This window comes from Malaclemys terrapin, chromosome 6 (genome assembly GCF_027887155.1).
Source record: "Malaclemys terrapin pileata isolate rMalTer1 chromosome 6, rMalTer1.hap1, whole genome shotgun sequence".
NCBI lineage: Eukaryota > Metazoa > Chordata > Testudines > Emydidae > Malaclemys > Malaclemys terrapin.
Window position 1 is genome coordinate 110,755,360 of NC_071510.1, and position 24,652 is coordinate 110,780,011.

Genomic DNA, 24,652 nt, shown 5'->3' on the forward strand with positions numbered 1-24,652 from the left:
GCTATTCAAGTACACCTAATGATCTTGTTTAAAGTACTCTTAAACTTCATTTAAGTAGTTTTGCCTTTTCAGTTGTAGGTTGGGTGGCCATCCCTCTCTGTCAGTCTCTTGGGAGGCCACGCCTCTTTGCTGTCACGTACTTATAAAGGTGCTCAAAGTAGGGAACTAGCTTCACCTAGTGCTCTGGTCGTCCAGCCGGGCAGAACAGTACGTCAGTCTGTGAGCCCCCAGGCCCAGTCAGGGCAGGGAGGCAAAGCAATTGAGTGGGCTCTGGCCTGCAATCAGGGCAGAGCAGCTATGCTGTCTATGAGCCCCCATGGGGTGAGCCCCATAAAGTCTAGAGGCTCAGGTAAGGGTGAGCACCAAGAGAGTCTATGGGGCTCACGTAGGGTTGCCTGAGGAGCACAGGCCTCCAGGCCTAAGGAGGCCTAAGTATTGCCACCCCAGGAGTGGGGTGACAGGGGGGACACAGGCCTGCCCAATTCCACCGCGTCCTAGCCCAGGACCCTAACAGCGGCGGAGTGGTCCATCACTGGATCAGCGGGGATCTGCCTGCAGCACACTGACCTTGTATCAGGCCAGCTCCCAACCAGACTGTTGCCTGGTTTCCCTGGGCTGCTTCCTACTCTCCCCCTCAGGTGTACCTGCGTCTGTCGTCTTGGGGAGCTCTGGCCAGTCCGCAGGCGGCAGCCCCAGCAACTCCTCAGCATCTTGGTCAGCCAGCAGCCCGGGGAGATCTAGCTAGTCCTCAGGAGGTAGCCTTGGTAGCTCCTCTGCAGGCTCCAGCAGCAAGCGGGATGCGTCGTCTCCTGTGGTGGCTCCACCACAACTGAGTTGCAGGGCCCACCTTTTGTACTTCCCCCTCCTGTCCCACCCTTCCGCTTCCGGCGGGGTGGACATGGCTCTCTGGTTCAGCCCACTAAGGGGTGTGTTGTGGTTCAGCCCACTAAGGGGTGTGTTGTGGTTCTTCTCTGTCACTCTCTGAGGGAGGCCATGCCTCCTTGCTACACAATATGCTGGAAATGGCATTATTTTGGCACTCGCTGAATTCTGTCTCAAATAATTAATGTTGATATTTAGTGATTCACTCCCAGTTGCTGTTCTCAAAGATTTCAGCTTTCAGAGTGGTAGCCGTGTTAGTCTGTATCAGCAAAAAGAACGAGCAGTACTTGTGACACCTTAGAGACTAACAAATGTATTTGGGCATAAGCTTTCGTGGGCTAAAACCCACTTCATCAGAGGCATGCAATGGAAAATACAGTAGCAAGATATATATATATATATAGACACACACACAGAACATGAAAAAAATTGGAGTTGCCAAACCAATTCTAACAGGACTAATCGATTAAGGTGAGCTATTATCAGCAGGAGAAAAAAAACTTTTGTAGTGATAATCAGGATGGCCCATTTCAAACAGCTGACAAGAAGGTGTGAGTAACAGTAGGGGAAAAATTATTGTGGGGAAATAGTTTTTAGTTTGTGTAATAACCCGTCCACTCCCAGTCTTTATTCAAGTCTAATTTAATGGTGTCCAGTTTGCAAATTAATTCCAGTTCTGCAGTGTCTCGTTGGAGTCTGTTTTTGAAGTTTTTTTGGTGAAGAATTGTGACTTTTAGATCTGTAATTGAGTGTCCAGGGAGGTTGAAGTGTTCTCCGGCTGGTTTTTGAATGTTATAATTCTTGATTTGTGTCTATTTATTCTTTTGCTAGAGACTGTCCGGTTTGGCCAATGTACATGGCAGAGGGGCACTGCTGGCACATGATGGCATATATAACATTGGTAGATGCGCAGGTGAATGAGCCCTGATGGCGTGGCTGATGTGATTAGGTCCTATGATGGTATCCCTTGAATAGATATGTGGACAGAGTTGGCAACATGCTTTGTTGCAAGGATAGGTTCCTGGGTTAGTGTTTTTGTTGTGTGGTGTGTGGTTGCTGGTGAGTATTTGCTTCAGGTTGGGGGGCTGTCTGTAAGCGAGGACTGGCCTGTCTCCCAAGATCTGTGAGAGTGAGGGATCATCCTTCAGGATAGGTTGTAGATCCTTGATGATGCGCTGGAGAGGTTTTAGTTGGGGGCTGAAGGTGACAGCTAGTGGCGTTCTGTTACTTTCTTTGTTGAGCCTGTCCTGTAGTAGATGACTTCTGGGTACTCTTCTGGCTCTGTCAATCTGTTTCTTCACTTCAGCAGGTGGGTATTTTAGTTTTAAGAATGCTTGATAGAGATCTTGTATGTGCTTGTCCCTGTCTGAGGGATTGGAGCAAATGCGGTTGTCAGTGAGAAACTGAAGAACTGGAATTAATTTTCAAACTGGACACCATTAAATTAGGCTTGAATAAAGACTGTGAGTGGATGGGTCATTACACAAACTAAAAAATATTTCCCCACGCTAATTTTCTCCCTACTGTTACTCATACCTTCTTGTCAACTGTTTGAAATGGGCCATCCTGATTATCACTATAAACGGGTTTTTTTCTCCTGCTGATAATAGCCCACCTTAATTGATTAGTCTCATAAGAGTTGGTATGGCTACCCCCATTTTTGCATGTTCTCTGTGTGTGTGTGTGTATATATATATATATATTCCTACCGTATTTTCCACTGCATGCATCTGATGAAGTGGATTTTAGCCCACGAAAGCTTATGCCCAAAAAAAAATTTCAGTGTACATTTGGATTCCATCTCCTATGAGCGAGGCATGTTTCTTTCTGGCTATAATGCACTCTTACTGAAAATTCAGACCTTGTATTAGCATGTGCTCATCCACTGAAGCCAATGGAGTTGCATCTATGAGTTTGAAACCTTTACATTTTACCCAGAGGGTCAATGAGAGCTCCCACAGAGGTAGCCAGAACTTAACCCTCCTGGTTGAGTCTGTCTTGGCTATTTTGGGGACTGAGGACATGGCTATTTTGAAATGCAGGCAGCATTGCACACTTGAATCACCACCAAAGCCTGCCGAATTCCTCACAACCCTACAGATCAATGAATCCTACAGATTTTGGAATTGTGTTAGTCCTTAAATATACCTGATCATGTCTTAAAATCAGATAGATGATAAACCAGGAAATGCTAGGACAATAAGCCCTTATTTCTTTCTTAGCATTTCTTGTGTAGTACTGTAAGTTTAACAAGTAATAGGTCAATTTCTTGATTAAACCAGTGTAACTCCAAGTGTATTAACTTCATTGGAATTACTCTAGATATAAATCGGTATGATCTAGAACAAAATTTGACTCCTTGGTTCATGTTCTGAGCTATACTTTTATTTTATTTTAGCTTTTAATTTGATTCAGAAAGCAAACAATCAGAAAGGGAAATCTAGGGTGAAGAAACAAGATATTGTAATGTGATGGCTAGAGCTGGGCGATTTTTTCCCCAGTGAATAGTTGATTCATCAAAAAATGAAGTTCTGGTCAATCCAAACCTATTCACAAATTTCTGCAATGTTGAATTTGCTGAATAGTTTCAACCAAACAAAAAAATCAAAATGTTTTGGTAATGTTGATACAAAATGTTTTATGCCTTTCTTACAACCTTGAATCCCAGGCACTCACCTGGGATGTGGGAGATCTGGGTTCAGTTCCCACATCTGCCTGATGTGGAGAAAGGATTTGAATTTCAGTCTCCTACACTGCAGGAGGGCACCCTAGTTACTGGGCTCTGGGGATATAGCCTGGTGTGGGACTCTCTCAATATCTTTGTTGAGTGTGTTCCACCATATATAAGTAATTAAATAGTCATTGGAGCAGGGATTGTACTTGGGTCTCCCCTATCCTAGTTGAGCACTTTAACCATCAGGTTATAGAGCTATTCTCACTTCCTCTTTCCCTGGCCCAGTAACTATTCATTGGCATTGATAGTGGCAATTCATATAGTCAAGGAAAGAGACCCAGAAGAAGATATGGGACCTACTATGTCTGTAAGCTAAAGGACAATTGTAGAAAAGTGGTGTAATTGTCTTACTATGAAACTATTACTAAGAAGAAAGAAATCTAACAAATGGTATAGATTTTAGGTCAAAACCAGGGCTCATTGAAGTCTACTCACTCCAGTAGAGTTGCATCTACTTACACCGTTGACTCAGTCTCTGTGACTTTGCAAGCATCTGTTTAGTTGCCAGTGTGAGGTTTCATAGGGCATGCCTGGAGCTCAGGGAGCGCATGTCATTGTTTATGATCCCTTCATGGACTTGTAGTTCACAGCTGGGCCAATCTTCCATTTCAGCAACTTATGGCCCCCTTCTTGCCTGGGTCCCTGCAAATGGTAAGGCCACCCAGAGCTCATTAGATAGGCTTTGCAAAACCTAATAAAAATATTTCAAGATGAATCACAAAATGTCAATGCTTCTCAGATGGTCTTTGCCCTCCTTTCTTCTGATGCAAGCCAGCCATGCAGGTATCTGATTGTGTAGAGTAGCCTCAGAAAACATAACAGGAAATAATTGGATGAAATTAAGGAAAAGTTAAAGCAGGGTGACTCTAAAGAAAAATCTAATTGTGAGGTCTATTACAATGTGAAATATTGCCCTAAAGGAAGCAGTGGATGCTGTCATTTAAAACTAGACAAAACCAGGAAAATGTGCTATAGTGAACAATCCTTTATTGACAGAGGAACAAATGAGATGACCTGTACAGTCTCTTCCACTTCTAATTATTGGCATAACCATTGACCTAGTCATTTGTTCTCATTTACTTTCAGTAAGATCATAATGAGCAAGTGAGCAATAGGAATGAATAAACAATGAGCAAGCGAACAATAGGAATGAATAAATAAAATACAAAACTTCCTGAACAGCACAGATATCAGTCATAGTTAGGCTTCGAAGAATCCCCTCAATATGGCTTATATTCTTAGGTATTCTAGAAATATAACCTTCAGTGTCTACTGCTGATACAAGATCAGTGTCTGAACTGCCCATCAGATACTTGGCACAGAATGGAGGGGGAAAGTTGCTTAAGGTGCTTAATATTTTCTATGAAGAACTTAAATACAAGCCCAGATTTCTTCATTATGTTACTTCTTCTGTATTGTCTGAGCCTCCCCAAAGCTACCTTTATCTAGCGTGCCTGCAGTGGATTAATGTTTTTGTCCTTCTGATGTTCTGCATTCCCTTTGACTTGGATTACAGGTGGTGGGCAGGAGAATGGCAGAAGTGTTCAACCACCTGTGGCCCAACAGGAGAGAAGAAACGAACTGTCCTTTGCATCCAAACAGTGGGATCTGATGAGCAGGCATTGGCTGCTAAAGACTGCCAGCATCTGCTTAAACCAAAGACCCACCTTTCATGCAACAGAGATGTTCTATGCCCATCTGACTGGACAGTGAGCAACTGGACTGAGGTAAACACATGACAGTCAAAAGAACTAACGCTTCTGTTCTGTCTCCACCCGACTTCAAATTTCAAGGTGGAAAGTCTCTTCAGAAGGAATCATGGGGAGATGTAAGAAAGAGAAACAAGTTACCAGTGCTCCCATCTCTCCAGAATTGATAATGAACCTATATATCCAGCTACATACCTAAACCAAAGCCCTGGTCTATATCCAGGTTCAATTACTAGTTCTGAGTTGAAATCTACAATAGGCCAAATCCTAACTCAAAATCTGAACATTTTTATAATGGCGAAAGATTTGGAATTTGAATTTCGAGTTTGGAAGTAGTATGTTGGGGGGTTGGTTCTGCAAAAAGATACAAAGCTATCTCCAGAGTCATTCTGGATATTTGTTTCAGGCCCTTCTCTACAGTAAAGGAGTGATGGATAAAAGCAATGATAATGATGCCCCTTCTTCTGACACCAGGTTGCCATTCAGACACTAGCATCACCCCTGTGCTGAGCAGTAGCAGAAATCTCTAGGGTCTTGCAGGCTGGCTTCTCAGTGAAGGCAAAATCAATGATGCAGAGTGTGGGTATATTCTATATGTAACTTCCTTTACTCATACACATGCACCAGTCCTGGAACAGAGATGGTCACACAGCATACAGCATTCTCTTCTTCCCAGAATCTCAGCCCAGTGCCAATGCCTCATTCCCAGAGAGCAACTAAGGATACAATTCTTGAGGCAATCGGAGACCAACACTCCCATTACTCTCTCAGATCCCTCTCGCCAAAGACTACTGCCTCTCCACAGAATCTTGCATTGAAAAACCGAACACCACAGCATGCCCTCCCAAGACTGAACATTTACTCACATGTTAGGAAAAAGAACTTGAAGACTATGAGTAAGTCTATATTGCAATTAAAAATGCACAGCTGGCCTGGGCTAGCTGACTCGGGCTTGGGCTGCGGGGCTCTTTAACTCTTGTGTAGACTTCCAAGGTCGGGTGGGACCTCCCACCTCACAAGGTCTCAGAGCCTGGGCTCCATCTCAAGCTCAGATGTCTACACTGCAATTAAACAGCCCCACAGCCCAAGTCCCGTGAGTCCAAGGCCAGCCACAAGTGTCTAATTGCAGTGTAGACATACACTATGTGTAAAAGAGCTACATGGTAACATCAGCCATAACAACAATAACAATACCTCCAAAAATGAGCCTGACCAAATACTTGATACAGACATGCCAAACTTTCTATCCAAATCCAGTTCTTAACTTGGAGGCTTTTTTCTATTTCAACTTTAGTATTTACATAGTGCTTTTCGTATTTACCACGTTTAACAAATATTGATTAGCTAAGTAGCAAAAGCCTTCCAAGCGCCTGCATATTCAAGCCTTTCAGAGTCCAGATATCAGCACTGCTATGGAAGAGATCTGGGAGATTTTGTAGCATTTTATATTGGCACACAGAGCTCTAAAGCCCTCATTCTACTTTCTGTATTGCAAACAACATTTGATCTTGCTATGTCTCCCTTGACTACAATTGTCTGTCAGAACTCCAGACTGTCTGCATATCCTTGAAGTGATCAGTAAATAATGTACAGTTATTTTAGTGGCAGCCAGTGACCTACAGAATGAGGTCATCAAAATATTGCTATATCAAATTTGTTTTAAAATAGTAGAGCATATCTTCTGTGTGTGACTCCATTAAACTCATTTGATATCTACATTATTACAGCCTTTCATCTCTAGAAGGACTTCACACTCCTTAGAACTCTTCAGATCCACAACCCTGATCCTGCAAGGTGTTCAACACCTTCTTATCCTACTAAAATCAATGGGAGCACTTTAATTTTAATACAAGACTAGATCATTCAAAGATGCACACACAAATATGGACAGCTACCGTGTCATTCTAAAAATCTTTTTGAGTGTCAACCACAGTTTAAGGGCAAGATCTTCAAAACCACTTATGGGATATTAAGTCCCATTTCCCATTAAAATAATTGAATTTGGAATGTCCAGTTCCCATTAAAACTAATAGGAATTAGGATCCAAATAATCTGAAATTTTGAAAATCACAGCCAAAATGTCTGGGTCAGACTGGCAATAAAGTGTAAGAAAACTAGAATGAGACTGGTTAATTTCTTCAGAAGCAACAAATACAATGTTAATAGTTGTCATCTTCATCCTTAATCAAAATCTAGTGCTAGCCATTTAAATTAATTCAAAAGGCCGGAACCTCAACAGAAGCAAACAAGCATAGCTCAGGATCTGGTCCCACATGTAATCTTCAAAGTTCTTTAAAGAAAGAGCCATAGATTAAATGTATTGCTGCAGCTGTGATCTACAGAGAAAATATGTAGACATTTATCAAGCTCACTGGCCTTATTTACTCAGGATTTTTGGAAATTGTCCCACCAAAGTTCCAGTAATGGTACAGCTCAGCACATGCTAGCAGTGGGGATAGTGATTGTATAGAGTGGGGGAATCTGCTGAACATCTTAGATGTCTGTATAAAATGCAAGGAGTGTCGGTAATAAACAGGAATAAGTGGAAGTAGTACATAAGCTAAATTACAGCTATATTGGTGTAGAGGGGTATAGCTTGTTCAGGAAGGACAGGCAGGAAAAAAAGGGAGGTGTAGCATTATACACCAAGAATGTATATGCGGGTTCTGAGGTCTGGAAGGAGGTGAGAGGCAGACCAATTGAAAGTCTCTGGGAAAAGATAGAAGGGAGGAAAATAGGGGTGACATCATGGTAGGGGTCTACTATAGACCACCAAATCAGGAAGAAGAGGTTGATGAGGTATTTCTAGAACATATAACAGAAATATCCAAAACACAAGATCAAGGAGTAATGGGTGCTTTTTACTACCCAGACATCTGTTGGAAAAATAATATGACAAAACACAAAATTTCCATTACACTATTGGAATTTATTGTGGACAACCTTTTAGTTTAAGAAAGGGAATGAAGAAAGTAGAGGGCTTGCCATTTTAGGTTTGATTCTGACAAACAGGGAGGAATTGGTTGTGAATCTGAGGGTGCAAGACAATTTGGTCAAAAATGATCATGAATTAATAGATTTTATGATTCTAAGGAAAGGAAGACGTGAGAGCAGCAGAATAAGGACAGTGGATTTCAGAAAAGCAGAATAACAAACTCAGAGAACTGGTAGGTGATGTCCCACAGAAAGAAAAATCTAAGGATTAAATTTGTTCAGGAAAGCAGGCAGTTTCTGAAGGAGACAATATTAAAGGCATAACTGCAAACTACCTCATGTGAAGGAAACTTAAGAAGAATAGTAAGAGGCCCATATGGCTACATAGTGAGGAAGAAGAACTAATAAAGGATGGCATCAAAAAGGCTGAGGTATTAATGTTTATTTTGCTTTAGTCTTCACTAAAAAGGTAAAAGTTGACCAGATACTCAACACAATTTATATTAACAACAAGGGGGAAGGAATGCAAGCCAAAATATTATTTTAAAATGTTTTTTCCCTATTTAGATAAATTAGATGTATTCAAGTCGGTAGGTCTCAGATGAAATGACTATAAGATGGGTGTACAAATGGTTGAAAGACTACTCAAAGAGTAGTTATCTATTCTAATCCTATCCTCCAAAATGCTACTAGTTATCAAGAATTTGCTGTCAAGGGCGTATCTAGTCGGGTCCTGCCAAGGTCAGTCCTGGGACTGGTACTAGTCAATATTTTCATTAATGACTTGGATAATAGAGTGAAGAATATGCTTATAAAATTTGTGTACAGTCTTTCAGCCAGAATTGCACCCATCTTATAGTCATTTCATCTAGGCCACCTTTCCCTAGTTTGCCTATGAGAATGTCATGTAGGAAGGAAAAATCAAAGGCACAACTACAAAATGAGGAATAACTGGTTAGGTGGTAGTCCTACTGAAAAAGATCTGGGGGTTATAGTGGATCACAAATTGAATGAGTCAACAATGTGATGCAGTTGCCAAAAAGGCTAATATAATTCCGGAGTATATTAACAGGTGTGTCATATGTAAAATGAAGGAAGAAATTGTCCTGCTCTCGTTTGCACTGGTGAGGCCTCAGCTGGAGTATAGCATCCAATTCTGGGTGCCACACTTTAGGAAAGATGTGGAGAAATTGGAGAGTGTCCAGAAGAGAACAACAAAAATGATAAAACGTTTAGAAAAGCTGAACTATAAGGAAAGGTTACAAAATCTGGGCATGTTTAGTCTTGAGAAGACTTGAGGGGACTTGATAACAGTCTTCAAATATGCTAAGGGCTGTTACAAAGAGGATACTGATCAATTGTTCTCCATGTCCACTGAAGGTAGGATAAGAAGCAATGGGCTTAATCTGCTGCAAGCGATACTTAGGTTAGTTATTAGGAAAAATCTTCTACCTATAAGGGTAGTTAAGCTCTGGAATAGGTTACCTAGGGAGATTGTTAGGTCCCCATCACTGTAGGTTTTTAAGGACAGGTTAGACAAACACCTGTCAGAGTTGGTCTAGTTTTACTTGGTCTTCCCTTAGCGCACGGGGCTGGACTTGATGACTTTTCAAGGTGCCTTCCAGTTCTACATTTCTATGATTCTGTAACCTGGCCACTAATGTTTCTACCATCATGCCACCTAGACCTGCTTTGAGCAGGGTTAGATGAACCAGTGGCTAAAGTGCCAACTATCAGTCTTCACTAATACCATTGCTAGTACCTGTAGAGCTAGAGAAATGTGGGGAAATTTCAGAAAAATCTCAGCATAGATACAGCCACTGAGGACTATATTGTGCCTGTGGGTGTGGGAGGAAGGTAGAAGAAGCATTCTTCTCCATTTGCATAAGGACCAGGCACAGCTGCAGACCTTGAAGTCATTAAAACATAGTGACTGCTCCCCATGTAGTCTGCTGATGGAACGGCAAAGAAAATCCAAGGGATTGGGAGGGTCAAACAGGAGGCGGGCCCATGGCCTTTCCACAGATCTTTCTGTACTAGGCCATAGAGTGTGCCCTTCAATTGGCATATTGGACTGATAAAATAAGTTACAACCTACACAGGCTTCCTTATAAAGTATTAACAAAGTATTCATGCAATTCCATTAATTTGGCATCCATCTTCATGAATCCATGCTACAGAAAACAGAACAGAATTCAGTTTTGGCTCCATTTCCTATTCAGCAGGTTTTAGGGAACTCTTCACACTCCTCCTTCCCCTTCTGGTTCCCCTGATAGAGCGGAAGGGAGCAGAAGAATCTAGGAAACTAAGAATAAGGTAGGGACTTAGGCAGAACCAGAGGTGAAAGTAAGCTGGTCCGGTCCGGTACGCCATGCCGGACTGGACCGGCTTCTCCAGTGGTGATTTAAAGGGCCCAGGGCTCCAGCCACTGCGGGGAGCCCTGGGCCCTTTAAAGCGCCGCCCGAGCCCCGCTGCCAGAGTCCGGTGGCGCTTTAAAGGGCTTGGGGCTCCCCGCAGCGGCCGGAGCCCCAGGCCCTTTAAATCACCGCTGGAGCCCTGCTGCTTCTACCCCAGCCCTACCCCAAGCCCTGCTGCCCCGGGGTAGCAGCAGTAGGGCTACCATGGTAATTTAAAAGGCCCGGAGTTCCGCGGCGGCCAGAGCCCAGGGCCCTTTAATTTGCCCCTGAGCCCCAGGGCTCCCAGCCACCTCTGCAGCTGGTAGCTCTGGGGTGATTTAAAGACCCTGGAGCTTCCAGTCACAGCCGGAGCCGCAGGGCCTTTAAATCTTGAAAGGTCCTGCCTCATCCGGTTGAGACCCCGCCTCTTTCAGTTGAGGCGACGCCCTGCTCAGGACTCCGGCATACTGGTAAATCCTTTAAGTATGATTGCTCTCTTTAAATATATCAGAGGGATAAATACCAGGGAGGGAGAGGAATTATTTCAGCTCAGTACTAATGTGGACACAAGAACGAATGGATATAAACTGGCCGTGGGGAAGTTTAGGCTTGAAATTAGACAAAGGTTTCTAACCATCAGAGGGGTGAAATATTGGAACAGCCTTCCAAGGGAAACAGTGGGGGTGAAGGACCTGTCTGGCTTTAAGATTAAGCTAGATAAGTTTATGGAGGGAATGGTTTAATGGGATAATGTGATTTTAGTCAAATCAACAGCGTGCCATCGCTGATAAATAGTATCAATGGCCAATGAGGGTCTGGCTGGAGAATCTTGACTACATGCTCGGGGTTCTACTGATCGCCATATTTGGGGTCGGGAAGGAATTTTCCTCTGGGGTAGATTGGCTGAGGCCCTGGAGGTTTTTCGCCTTCCTCCGCAGCATGAGGCAGGGATCGCTAGCTGGAGGATTCTCTGCAACGTGAAGTCTTTAAATCACAGAATTTGGGGACTTCAACAGCAGAGTCAAGGGAAAGGGGTTGGGTCAGCTTTTGTGGCCTGCATCATGTGGGGGGTCAGACTAGATGATCATAATGGTCCCTTCTGACCTTAAAGTCTATGAGTCTATAAGTTACTTTCACCCCTGGGCAGAACCTTTACAAAATATGCTGACTGACAGCAACTGAAGCAAAGAGTATGTAGGGGAGTTTGAAACACAGGTTAGCTTCTGGAGTTGGAGGAGGCTGAAGGGCATTACATAAAAATGCAGCTCTGGGAGACTCAGAGCAACCAAAATTGAGCAGGCCAGGGATGTTTTGGGTGGTGGCCTTTTAAGTCTTTGACATTTCTTAAACTTCATGTGGGGATTGTGCAAACAGGACTTGAAAATAATGTGCTCTAAGACGCTCTGTTCAATGGAATGATCCCACTTTGAGATGCTAACTTTATCATTTAATCTGTATCATTTATGTCCACCTTGGGTGACATTCACTATGTACAGTATGTGGGAAAGTATTACAAATCTCCCTTCTGTGAAGAACTCCCCCCTAGGAAAAACCAAAATGCTTGTTTCTAGGGGAAAACTTTGTTGTTGATTTTGATAAGAACATTGATTTTTATAGATAGATGCACATTTCGTAATGATGTGTATGAATATGTGGAGGAGAATCAAGAGCTAGGGACTGAAAATTGACTATTTATTTTGCAGTGCACAGTTACGTGTGGCGGTGGGATACGGACTCGTAAAATCAATTGTGCTAAAAACAATGATGAACCGTGTGATATGTTCAAGAGACCAAATTCTAAGGCTCTATGTGGCCTCCAGCAGTGTCCTTCCACCAGACGACTATTGATACTCCCACTGAAACCAAACAGAGGAAAGATCATAATCAGGAAGACAGCAATTAATCCCAAAAGAGGCCCATCAGGCAGAATACCCATCCCGAAACTAGGCCAAAGATACCAGACAACGACAAAAATACCCGAGTCCCAAAGCACAACTGCTTTGGGCTCTACTTCCTCCAGTCCTGTCCACTCTTCCAAAAAGGACAACATGGAAAAAAGAACATTACAAAATAATTCTACCAGATCAAATAATGATTATAATTATCCCTTTGTGTTTAATGGAAACAGGTCACACCAAGATAATACTGTAAGTAATAGTTCAAGTATTGAAAATATAGGAAATGTCCAAAATGTCTCTAACATAGATCCGGACTCTGCTTCAGAAGGGGGCCTTGTTCAGATAGGAGGGGCTAGTCGCACCACCTCATTAACCAGAAATCCAGAAGTAACTCCAGGCTATGATTATTTAACTGAAGAGTCTGACAATACTGATTGGTCCATAGAAGGCAATGAAAAACCTATTGACATCTCTTACAATGCCAAAAGCAGCCCTGCAATCAAAACCAGGAGCAAAACTCCAAACATCAGGTCTCATGTCATTACTACTCCCAAAATCTCACCAACATTTTATCAACATGAATCTTCTACACAGTCTACTAGTAGCACAGCAGCAGAAAGACTGTCACCTTCAACAACAGTGAACCTAAAACGTATCAGTGTGCAAATAGATACACCTGTCATAGAAAAAGCCACCACAAAAGGACCGGTTACAATAAAACCAGCAATGTTAGATAACGTATCAAGAGCCCAGTTTGAAAATGGAACAGAAATGGAACCCTCTGACAAGATAGATTATACCCAAAGCACAAAATCTCCAAGTCTTGAAGATTCTCCAAAGAACCACAGTACAGTTTCTGAGGGAAAATTACCCAATGCCACAGAATGGGACTATGCAAGAATCTCCAATATTTTGCATGGTGATGTGTACTGGATAGTGGGGAACTGGAGTGAGGTAAGTGATTTGTAACTTGTAAGATGTGGAGACTTAACTCATTGGTCTGATGCTGTGTGCAATTCTGATCTCCCATGTTTAAGAATTCAAACTGGAACAGATGCAGAGAAGGGCTACTAGGATGATCAGATGACTGGACAACCTACCTTATGAGAGGAGACTTAAGGAGCTTGGCTTGTTTAGCCTAACCAAATGAAGGCTGAGGGGAGATATGGTTGGTCTCTATAAATACATCAGAAGGATAAACACTAAGGAGGGAGCGTAGTTATATAAGTTAAGGCCTAGTGCTGGCATAAGAACAAATGGATACAAAATGGCCATTAGTACCTTTAGGCTTGAAATTAGTTGATGGTTTTGAACCATCAGATGAATAAAGGTCTGGAACAGCCTCCCAAGGGGAGTAGTGGGGGCAAAAAAACTAACTTGTTGAGGACTTGATAAGTTTATTGAGAGGATGGTATGATGAGGTTATCTACAATGGCATATGGCCCATAGGTGACTGCTATTAGCAAATATCTCCAATAACTAGAGAAGGGACACTAGATGGGGAGGGCTCTTTCCCTGCTGTCTGGCTAGTAGGTCTACCCACATGCTCAGGCTCTAACTAATCACCATATTTGGGGTCAGAAAGGAATTTCCCCCCAGATCAGATTGGCAGAGACCCTGGGGGTTTTTTACCTTCCCTTGCAGCCTGGGGCATGGTTCACTTGCTGGTTTGAACTAGAGTACATGGCAGATTCTCTGTAACTTGAAGTCTTTAAATTAAGATTTGAGGTCTTCAGTAACCCACCCAGAGGTTGGGGTCTATTATAGGATGCATGGGTGAGGCTCTGTGGCCTGCGATGTGCAGGAGGTCAGACTCGATTAGACGTGGGCAAACTATGGCACGCGGGCCACATCTGGCCCGCGGGACCCTCCTGCCCGGCCCCTGAGCTCCTGCCCTGGGAGGCTAACCCACGGCCCCTCCCCCGCTGTTCCCCCTTCCCCGCAGCCTCAGCGCGCCGCGCCACCAGCACAATGCTCTGGGTGGCCGGGCAGCACAGCTGCAGAGCCTGGCCTGACCTGGTGCTCTGTGCTGCGTGGTGGCATGGCTGACTCCAGCCTGGCGGTGCGGCTATAGCACCGCCAGCCACCGGTGCTCCAAGCAGTGTGGTAAGGGGGCAGGGAGCAGGTGGGGTTGGATAGAGGGCAGGGGAGTTTGGGGTGGTGGTCAGGGTGTGGATAGGGTGTCAGAGGGTGGGGAACATGGGGGTTGAATGGGTGCAGGGGTCCTGGGGGGGGCAGTCAGGAAGGAGAGGCGGGGTTGGATGGGCATGCGGGGGGCAGTCAGGGGCAGGGGTTCCGGGGGCAGTCAGGGAGAAGGGGGGGTTGGATGGTGCAAGGGTCCGGGGGGGGGCTTCAGGGGACAAGAAGCGGGGGGGGATAGGGGGCAGGGGCCAGGCCACACCTGGTTGTTTGGGGGAGCACAGCCTCCCCTAACCAGCCCTTCATACAATTTCCGAAACCCGATGCAGCCCTCAGGCCAAAAAGTTTGCCCGCCCCTGAACTAGATGATCATGATGGTGGTCTCTTCTGGCCTTAAAGTATATGAGTCTGAACAATGGTCATGTATATATGGATTCTTGGTTTAATTCAGAATTATCTGAAATATGCATCATAAATCTGAATAAAATATAAGCCAGGCCATGAGAAAAGATGGAAAACCAAACAAGAGTGGCTGAAATAAGATAGTATCAGAGGGGTAGCCGTGTTAGTCTGAATCTGTAAAAAGCAACAGAGGGTCCTGTGGCACCTTTGAGACTAACAGAAGTACTGGGAGCATAAGCTTTCGTGGGTAAGAACCTCACTTCTTCAGATGCATCTGAAGAAGTGAGGTTCTTACCCACGAAAGCTTATGCTCCCAGTACTTCTGTTAGTCTCAAAGGTGCCACAGGACCCTCTGTTGCTTTTGAAATAAGATAGAATTCCTCTGGCAATTAGGTTAGACCAGTGGTGAGCAACCTGCATCCCACCGGCGGATTACCCTGACGGGCCATGTGCGACTCATGGGCCGCAGGTTGCCCACCACTGGGTTAGACAGTTGGATACATGTCTAATAATGGGATGCTTGTGTGAAATTTATCCACATCTCTTGGGTCTACAAAATTGTGATGTAAATCAAACCAAAATATAAAATTTCTAGTATGACCATGGGCGGCGGGTACTGCAGGCCAGGGGAGGCTAAGCCTCCCCAAACTGCCAGGCATGGCTCTGCCCACACTATTCCCCGGGGCCCCCTCTTGCCTCCCGCTCTTCCCCAGTGGCCCCAGCTCAGGCTGATCCTCTTTCCCGAAGCGGGCAGCACCCCAGGGCTGGGGCTTAGGAATGCTGGGGCTAGGGCAGGCAGCCCGGCGCCCTGGACAGGCCAGGACTCAGGGTAACTGAGGCAGGGCTCCTCTGGCCAAGGTGGGGGGCTCAGGACTCCGGCAGAAGGCGGGGTGGGGGCTAGCCTCCCTCAATGGGTGGTTCACACGCCGCCCATGAGTATGATTTTGGTTTGATTAGAACCAGAAATATCAGAACAGTTTTGTTTTTTCAGCACGGGGGGAGAGGAGGGAAATACGCTTTTAGATGGATCGTGAGTAAATTAGTGTTTTCCAAGAAATGTTGAAGAAACATGATCAGATTTCAATGTCTGATGAACCAGTGCCACCCCACTGAAGGGACTTGTTTGTATTTCTGTCTCTTACACTTATAGTGATCTAGCTGTAGATTTGCCATAATATTTTAGTCCATGCTATTAAATTAAAGGTATTCTTCCTGAATATTTCTATGTTTTCCAACCCGTTGTCTGACCAGGTTCACAGAGCTATTTTAACTATTATTGGCTGAAGCACAGTTTATTCACTGATTGCCCAAACACATTTTCCAGTCAACTGTTGACACAGTAGATTATTGTGATATTGTTGTTATTGCATTTCACCATCCGAAATCATATCCACCACTGAGGATGCATCCAGATTCTGAGCCACATCCTGCTTTGTTATGCTGATTGTAAATTCAGAACATCAGTGAGCTGGTCCATATTTACACTGGTTTAACTGGGAACAGAACTTGGCCCACAGTTTCTATACAGGGAACAACAGTGTGGAGTTCTTTGTTGTCTGTTGAAGTATTTTTAGTTGACCATATTTTGGAACCGGATAGAAATAGAAAAGGATTTTTTTGAGGGGGGAAGTTGTATTTTGCCAGCTTATCATAGAAGATAGTTGTGTCGGACCAGCTACCTGAGTAAGAAATTCAATTACCCTGCCTCTGGACATGGGAGAGTGACAGGGCAGCCATAATTATGGCATTAACCCATTTGTCCTGTTATTAACCCTCATCTTCACAGATAGAAAGGAGCCAGTAAAAACAACAAGGAGTCCTAACACCCTACAGACTAACAAATTTATTTGGGCATAAGCTTTTGTGGGCTAGAATCCACTTCATCAGATGCATGGAGTGAAAGATACAGTAAGCAGTATAAGTATTACAACACATGAAAAGCGGGGGGGTCAGTGCTAACGAGGCCAATTCAATTAAGGTGGAAGTGGCCTATTCTCAACAGTTGACAAGAAGGGGTGAATATCAAGAGAGGGAAAAGTACTTTTGTAGTGCTAACGAGACCAATGCAATCAAGGTGGACATCGCCCATTTCCAACAGTTGACAAGAAGGTGTGAGTATCAGCAGAGGGAAAATTACTTTTTGTAGTGACCCATCCACTCCCAATCTTTATTCAGGCCTAATTTGATAGTGTCCAGTTTGCAAATTAATTCCAGTTCTGCAGTTTCTCATTGAAGTCTGTTTTTGACTTTTTTTGTTGAAGAATTGCCACTTTTAAGTCTGTTATTGAGTGTCCAGGGAGATTGAAGTGTTCTCCTACTGGTTTTTGAATGTTACAGTTCTTGATGTCTGATTTGTGTCCATTTATTCTTTTGCATAGAGACTGTCCGGTTTGGCCAATGTACATGGCAGAGGGGCATTGCTGGCACATGATGGCATATATCACATTGGTAGATGTGCAGGTGAACGAGCTCCTGATGGTGTGGCTGATGTGTTTAGGTCCTATGATGGTATCCCTGGAATAGCTATGCGGACAGAGTTGGCAATGGGGTACTCCCATCTTTTCATATGCTGTAATATTTATACTGCTTACTGCATTTTTCACTCCATGCATCTGATGAAGTGGGTTTTAGCCCATGAAAGCTTTGTTAGTCTCTAAAGTGACACAAGGACTCCTCGTTGTTTTTGCTGATACCGACTAACACAGCTACCACTCTGAAAAAAGGAGTCAGTGTTGTCTTTTACCTGCATTAGGACTTCCACCAAAACTAAGAATTTCATCTCTAAATAGTTTTAAAAGGGAGGGGGGTGTAATATCCTGTAATAGTCGTCTGAGTGTTACAAAAAGTGATGGCTCACTTTTGGAGTCTACCAACAGTCCTTTTGTGGTTTAAGTGAAATTGTCTAGAATGTCTGTATGAAACCAATCACGATTCACAGTGAGTTTGAAAACTCTTTTGAGAAAGTAATAACATCAAATTGAAGGCATTCAGGCTAGAAGATGCTTGGCCCATATTTCACACTTTGTCAGAAAAAATGTACAGAGACCAAATGTTGTACCACGGAGACTTGTAAAGTAATAGAATAACTCTATACAGCCACTGCTCATTTCACAAGGATTGCACATGCTGAATAGAATAGATAAGGAGCCACACCTCTGTGAATGGACATTCAGGTTTTTGAGTTTCCTGGTCATTACTGCCTGCTTAGTACTAATGGATAATTTCTGCTTATTGTACTACCAAACCAACATGTTTGAATATTCTACTTAAATGTAAACAAAATACAGCAGCAATGCAGAAAGCTAGTGTCAGTCACAATTTTCTATGGCCTCGGAAATGTTTCAATGTTATTTTGATGTTGCTGTTGATTTCTTTCCCCGTTCCTAAGGTCAGTTGTTCTATTCAACAGATACGTCTCAACATGGTCATCATGCTGGTTTCTAAGATAGTAATTATCCAAGAAGTCCAGGCTGAGGAACAATCACCATGTTCAAGCAAATGTTATAAGAGAATATAAGCAACCAGATCCCACATAAATGCTATGTGCTTTTATTTAGTCCCTTTTCATCATTTTGCCATACTATTTGGCTTGTTTGTAAACAGAAACAGACCTCAGCGGGGGATTTTTTTTTTTTTTTGCATCAATTGATATCAACATTTTCAAACTATGGTGCCTGAAGTATGTCACCTACATTAAGATTTAGGCGCCTGAACAAAAATTGCTGAACCCAAATCTCTCACTGACTGTTTTTAGCACGGATCAGGTACAGTTCAGACAGAGACAATGGAAACTTTCTCATGTTGGCCTGCCATTGTGCTTCAGCCTTGATGTAGAGGGAGCACTTTTAGCAGTGAGCAAGTAATTCTGTCTTCCTGTCAACTCAGCCTTGGAACTCTCTGCAAGGTGCAAAATTTGGCTTTTTGGTGGAGGATGTGGACTCATGCCCCCTGGAAACTGGACTGGGATGATCAAATTCATTCCATGTACGACACCAAAGATCCAAAATGATGTAGATTTTTGGCCACTATTGCAATTTGCCTTCTTTATAATCAGCCTCCTCTTCCTGTTTGGTTATTCGGTAGTTACAAATTTTTCAACATCAGACAATCAATTCTAATTCTTAATTATCTCCTTCAGTCACCAGCAGCATTGGCAATAGAGAGGGGAAATAGACAGAGTGGAGTGTAGGCATGTTGACATCTGACCCTAGAAAAACAGAAGTTGGAGGGCCAATGAAGGGCTGAATAATTACAAAAGAAATGCCGGGCTGCCCTTACAGATTTGGAATGGCTCATTAAGTGGAAGAAGTTTCCCAGAGAAGAATAGTGCATGCTATAAATCAGAAGATTGTTCCTTTTCATTTTCATAGCCAAGCAGAAGAACTGCCCCTAATGTTAACTGAGGCAGCTTCTGTAACTTGAAATCTGCCTCCTGAATATCCTGACCTTTTGCCAGTCGGGCCAATTGTTATGGAATCAGGACTATGAAAAAGTCATCCACAAGAGGATCTTTGTGTTAAGCAATATGAAAAAGTTGGAAAACCACTGCACTGTTCACTATGCCCGAAAAGTTAATGCTACTTATGGGTGGGCAGCAGGTACTTCAGTCCATGCCCAACTCTGAGCATTACCTTTTGTTAATTGGTCTCTGCAGTGACTATGACTGACGTTTCAAATCACATGCAACTTCTGGTGTCATTCATTTCCTGCTTCCATAGTTATCAAATGATTTATTAATCTGCAACTGACTTCTACCTTTCATCTCTCAACTGTGCAGTGTTCTACCACTTGTGGTGTGGGGGCTTTTTGGAGACATGTGAAATGTAGCAGTAAGAATGAATCTGACTGTCAGCACATTAAAAAACCTGACCCTGCAAGAAGATGTCATCTCCGTCCATGTGCTAACTGGAAAACAGGATCCTGGAGCAAGGTAACAGCATTCAACACTATGTATGTTAGCAGTAAATTCACTAATTTCAGAAACCATGCAGTTTTATACTTAGATTTAAAATGGCTCACTATTTAAAATAATAATTTACTGAGTGAATGCACACATGATTCCCAGTTGATCTTTCAGCATTCATTTGATAATTTCCTTGCTAGCTTATTTACAGCTAACTTCATTTTGTGTTTGTGGTCTGGGTAATCTTTGCTAAACATATATTACAAATTCTGTTCTCTCTTAATTGCAGAACTTGGGGGTCATGTTTGTTACATCTTGCAGGTAGAAATATAGCAATGATCACTTCTTGTATTTTACAAAGTATTTCACAGAGATCTCATGAGGGAAAACTTCCACCTGCTGTATTCATGCTTTCTCTCATTTTTCTTGTGTCTGCAGTGGCATTTCCTGACTATTTTAATCTCACTGTCCCTTTGCTACAAACTTTATTATTGTCTTGAACTAATGCCAGTCAAAGTCAATGGAATTGATTAAAGTGGATATAGGAATAGGCCCTAAAATACTTGTAACCTTGCTGCCTGAACTTCAGAGAAATCATTGCCTTATTTCAAACACTGAAAGAAAATGTAGCTGAGAGAATGGTTATCCATTGTATTTTATAGACTGTAGAGTCATAGCCTGTTCCCATTACACACATTGTCCCTTGTCAGATTATATCTGACTCTTAAAGGTAATATGCAAATTAAAATGATTGGGGATTATCCCTTTTTGCTGCTTTAAGATATCTGAAGAAGGCCTGAAATGTTTTGGTGGTGGTATATAAGTTCATTATAGTCAATCTAAAAATGCCACTGTCACTCCCATGCTATTCCCTAAACCCCTAACAATGTGTTGAATCACAATATGCAATAATGCCAATTAAACAAAAGAAAAATCAGCTAGATCCCAAACTCTTTCCCTTGGTTCCATTCGCAGGAAGTGACATTGCCATTGGAGCAGGACTAGGTCCATGGATAGGAAGTTCTCCAGAAAGGTTGAATCCCTATCGTTAATGCAATATGAAAATTGTACCATATCAGTGAGCACCTCAACTGATAAGTGATTTGTGTGTGAAATTCACCCTGTGCAGAAAGCCCACATAAGGACATTACATTACACAGTAGGTTGACATAAGGCAGCTTACATTGACCTAATTATGTCAGTGTACACACTACTGCCTTGTCCTGCCAATGTAAGAGCCCTACTATAGCGACATAATAACTCCACCTCCACGAGAGACATAGGGCTTATGTCCGTGTGTAGACACTGCATTACTTATATCGGCTGTGAGCTGTCTTGTCAGTTTCATGGCTCCATGGGAGCCGTGAAATTGACAAGAAAGCAGGGCAGCTAGAGCACAGCTGCCTCAGTCTCCCAACTGGGAGCGAGGAGGCCAGAGCCAGGGGGGAGGCAGCTGGGCTCCAGACAGGGAGCGGTGCAGAGGGCTCTCAGCCTCCCACGCTGTCCCTCTTCAGTCCTTGGAAGTGCTCCTGGTGAGGACCCGCACCACCTACAGAAGGAGGGTAGGTCAACTAACATAGGTCAACTTATGGCTGTAGTGTAGACATGCCCTCAGTCTTATGAGAGCCTTCAAGCCCTCTGTGCAGGGGTGAATTTCACCCTTTTTTCCCCTCCATAAATGTCACTGGTTCTGTGACAAGTGAATGATGTTTATATCACAGAAGGAAACTAAAAATCAAGGCTAGTGATTAAGTACTGTAAGCAAGAGACGTTTTAGGGATTATGAGTCTAGTTATGTGGCTAAATTGAGGTAAAAATCTTTGTAATAAAAATTCCTGCCATATTAGCCACCCTGTTATTTTCCTGGAATCTATTGCTACAAACCAAATTACACTCTCATATATAAAAATATGTTTTTTGGGGGTACTATTTGTTTGCTATGTGGATTTTTAAGAGTGGTGGTTATTATTCTCATTACTCATTGTTGTCATTATTATTATTAGAAACATTTATAAAGCACCCATCACAATAATATTGCTGCATTTCACTGCAGGGCAGTATAAAGAAGGCTGGATTAGATCAGTTGTTTTTTAAAGGCGTATGCTTCGTTGTTTTGGGACTTGATCCTACAAGTTGCTAGGAGTTTAATATAAGGTACCAGAGCAGTGGTCCATCCTGCCTCCAGCACTGACCAATGTTACCAGACACTTCAGAGGAACATGTAACATCCCCACAATGCCCTTGTTTTTCATTACATGATGGTGGGAATTTCCTCCAAACCCTGAATGGTGATTGGCTTATTTCTTACTTGACAAACAAAGCAGTTTAGAATCTATTGCATGTTTAATTGTGGGGGATTTTTTTATGATGTATTATTACTCTCTTACTATGATACTTTTTGGAACCAACTGTCAGGGCTTCCTAATTAACAAGGCATTTGTATTACTGGTGGATGTTTCAAACATTCCAGTGATGGTACGTAAATAATTTTGGCACATTCAGATCTGCTGTGATGAGAAACAGTTTTTCATCCTAATAATACATTGCTCCTAAGAAGAACAGGAAATTCCAGTCATGTTTCACAAGGCAAACATTTGCATTGATCCCCTGAAATGTGGAAATTTTAGCCTGTCATAGGTCTGTGGTTTAAAGATATGCTTCTTTCTGTTCTGTGTACAGTGCTCTACAAACTGTGGTGGTGGTTTCAAGACCCGTGATGTTCACTGTACTGATGTTCGTAATAAGCGAGTTCTACGGCCTTTTCACTGCCAATTATTAGAACATAAACCACAACTGAGCATTAGCTGTAATACAGAGCCCTGCTTGGAATGGCGTGTGGAGCCTTGGAATAAGGTATTGGCCTATAAAACAAGCAATTAGAGTGAAGCAATAACTGTCAATTACTAAAGTGACTATTATGGCTCATGCTATTATGTCAATTTACTCTCAAAGGAAGAGATGCAGCTATTACCTAATCACTGCTTATGATCTCAGATCACTTAATATAAATGTAAACCACATCTGAGATACTCATAGATCGGCATACAATATATACCAGATCCTGTAAGGGTATGTCTCACTGAATAGTAAACCCTGGCTCAGATTCAGGTTTAAGCACAAGCCCCCCTACCATCCACATACAAGGCCTTTTGACGCACATCAGAAACCTCTCAGGATGCAGACCTGTAGACACATCCAGGAGTATGGGTCTGAGCCCAGGTCCAGCTCTGGCGCTGGTCCAAATCCATTCATTTTGCAGCCTGGATGTAGTGGAAGTCCAGTTTGCCAAGCTCATGTTTGGAGAGTCTGCCAATGTTATCCCATAATTCCCTAGACTTCTGTGACCTAGCACTTCTATACCCAAACTTCCTACTCTGTTCCCAGGAACAGGAAGCAACCTCCTGGGTCTAATACAGCTATTTGGCATTTAACCTTTCCTTTCCACATGGACTGCTCAACTGGAAACACAGTTAACTCTATCTTGTGTTAGCGATGGTCATCACTAAGGCTAGGTCTACACTACCCGCCTGAATCGGCGGGTAGAAATCGACCTCTCGGGGATCGATTTATCGCGTCCCGTCGGGACGCGACAATCGATCCCCAAATCGGTGCTCTTACTCCACCAGCGGAGGTGGGAGTAAGCGTCGCCGACAGAAAGCTGCAGAAGTCGATTTTGCCGCCGTCCTCACAGCGGGGTAAGTCGGCTGCGATACGTCGAATTCAGCTATGCTATTCACGTAGCTGAATTTGCGTATCTTAAATCGACTCCCCCCTGTAGTGTAGATGTACCCTAAGAAGCCCCACATCCAGCATGCTGCTAGCTGGCCATAGGAACACAGCGGGATTCTGGTAAATCTGTGGTGTGAGGCGAGCAAGCCCTGTGATTTGCGAAAGTGCACAAGAAATGAGCATATTTATGCAAGAATCTGCAAGGGTATGTCTACATTGCACAATTAGCCTCTGTGGACCTGGGCTTGTGGACTCAGTTTCAAACATGTGCTTGAGTGTCCACACTGCATTGTAAACATGGGTTCATCATTGCTGCACTCGGGTCTCACAGCCATATTGCATTACACAGACCGTCTGACTCGGGTCTGTGGTTTGAGCTGTATCCACACTGCAAAATGACAGGGTTTGGATCCAAGTTATAATGGGACTCTGGCTATGACCCACCCTCCAGCAGGGATCTAGGACCTGGCTCCAGAGTGCTTGCTCACATGAATCAGACTGATCTTTGTGTGGCTGGAAATGGGGCTTGGGCTCAAACTTGAGTCAGCGCCCAGGTTTAGTGTGCAGTATGGACATACCCTGAGAGGCTGGTAGCATTGGGGATTCACCAGGCCACCAATCAATGCCAGGAGTGGGTCAAGCATCTCAAGACTGCCTATCAAACCAAGGATGAGAACCACACCTTAGGGAACTTCCTGTCTACTTGCCTCTTTGTGAGGAATTTGATCAGGTGCTGGGAACTGTGCCAAGCACACAGTCCCCAGTGGTGCATGACAATCTCTTGAGTGGGAATGGCATGCTTATAACCCCAGAAGCAGTGGGTGCAGTGACTTTCTGCATAAAAATGTGATTTATAGAGAATAATGCCCCAGCTTGTCCATGAAGGTAAAATCTCTGGAAAACCCTGGCATCATGCAGTTTGCTGG

The 24,652-nt window shown here is 43.3% G+C and overlaps 1 protein-coding gene across 2 annotated transcripts in view; it reads left to right on the forward strand.

Annotated features, from left to right (window-relative positions):
* The window catches only part of ADAMTS12 (ADAM metallopeptidase with thrombospondin type 1 motif 12), a 284,930-nt gene that overhangs the window by 244,163 nt on the left and 16,115 nt on the right, over positions 1-24,652 (forward strand). For both annotated transcript variants that reach the window (XM_054033253.1, XM_054033254.1), the window contains 4 exons: positions 5,133-5,343; positions 12,359-13,507; positions 19,872-20,024; positions 22,677-22,850. In XM_054033253.1, coding sequence (XP_053889228.1) covers positions 5,133-5,343; positions 12,359-13,507; positions 19,872-20,024; positions 22,677-22,850 — 1,687 coding nt within the window. The remainder of the gene's footprint in view (positions 1-5,132; positions 5,344-12,358; positions 13,508-19,871; positions 20,025-22,676; positions 22,851-24,652) is intronic.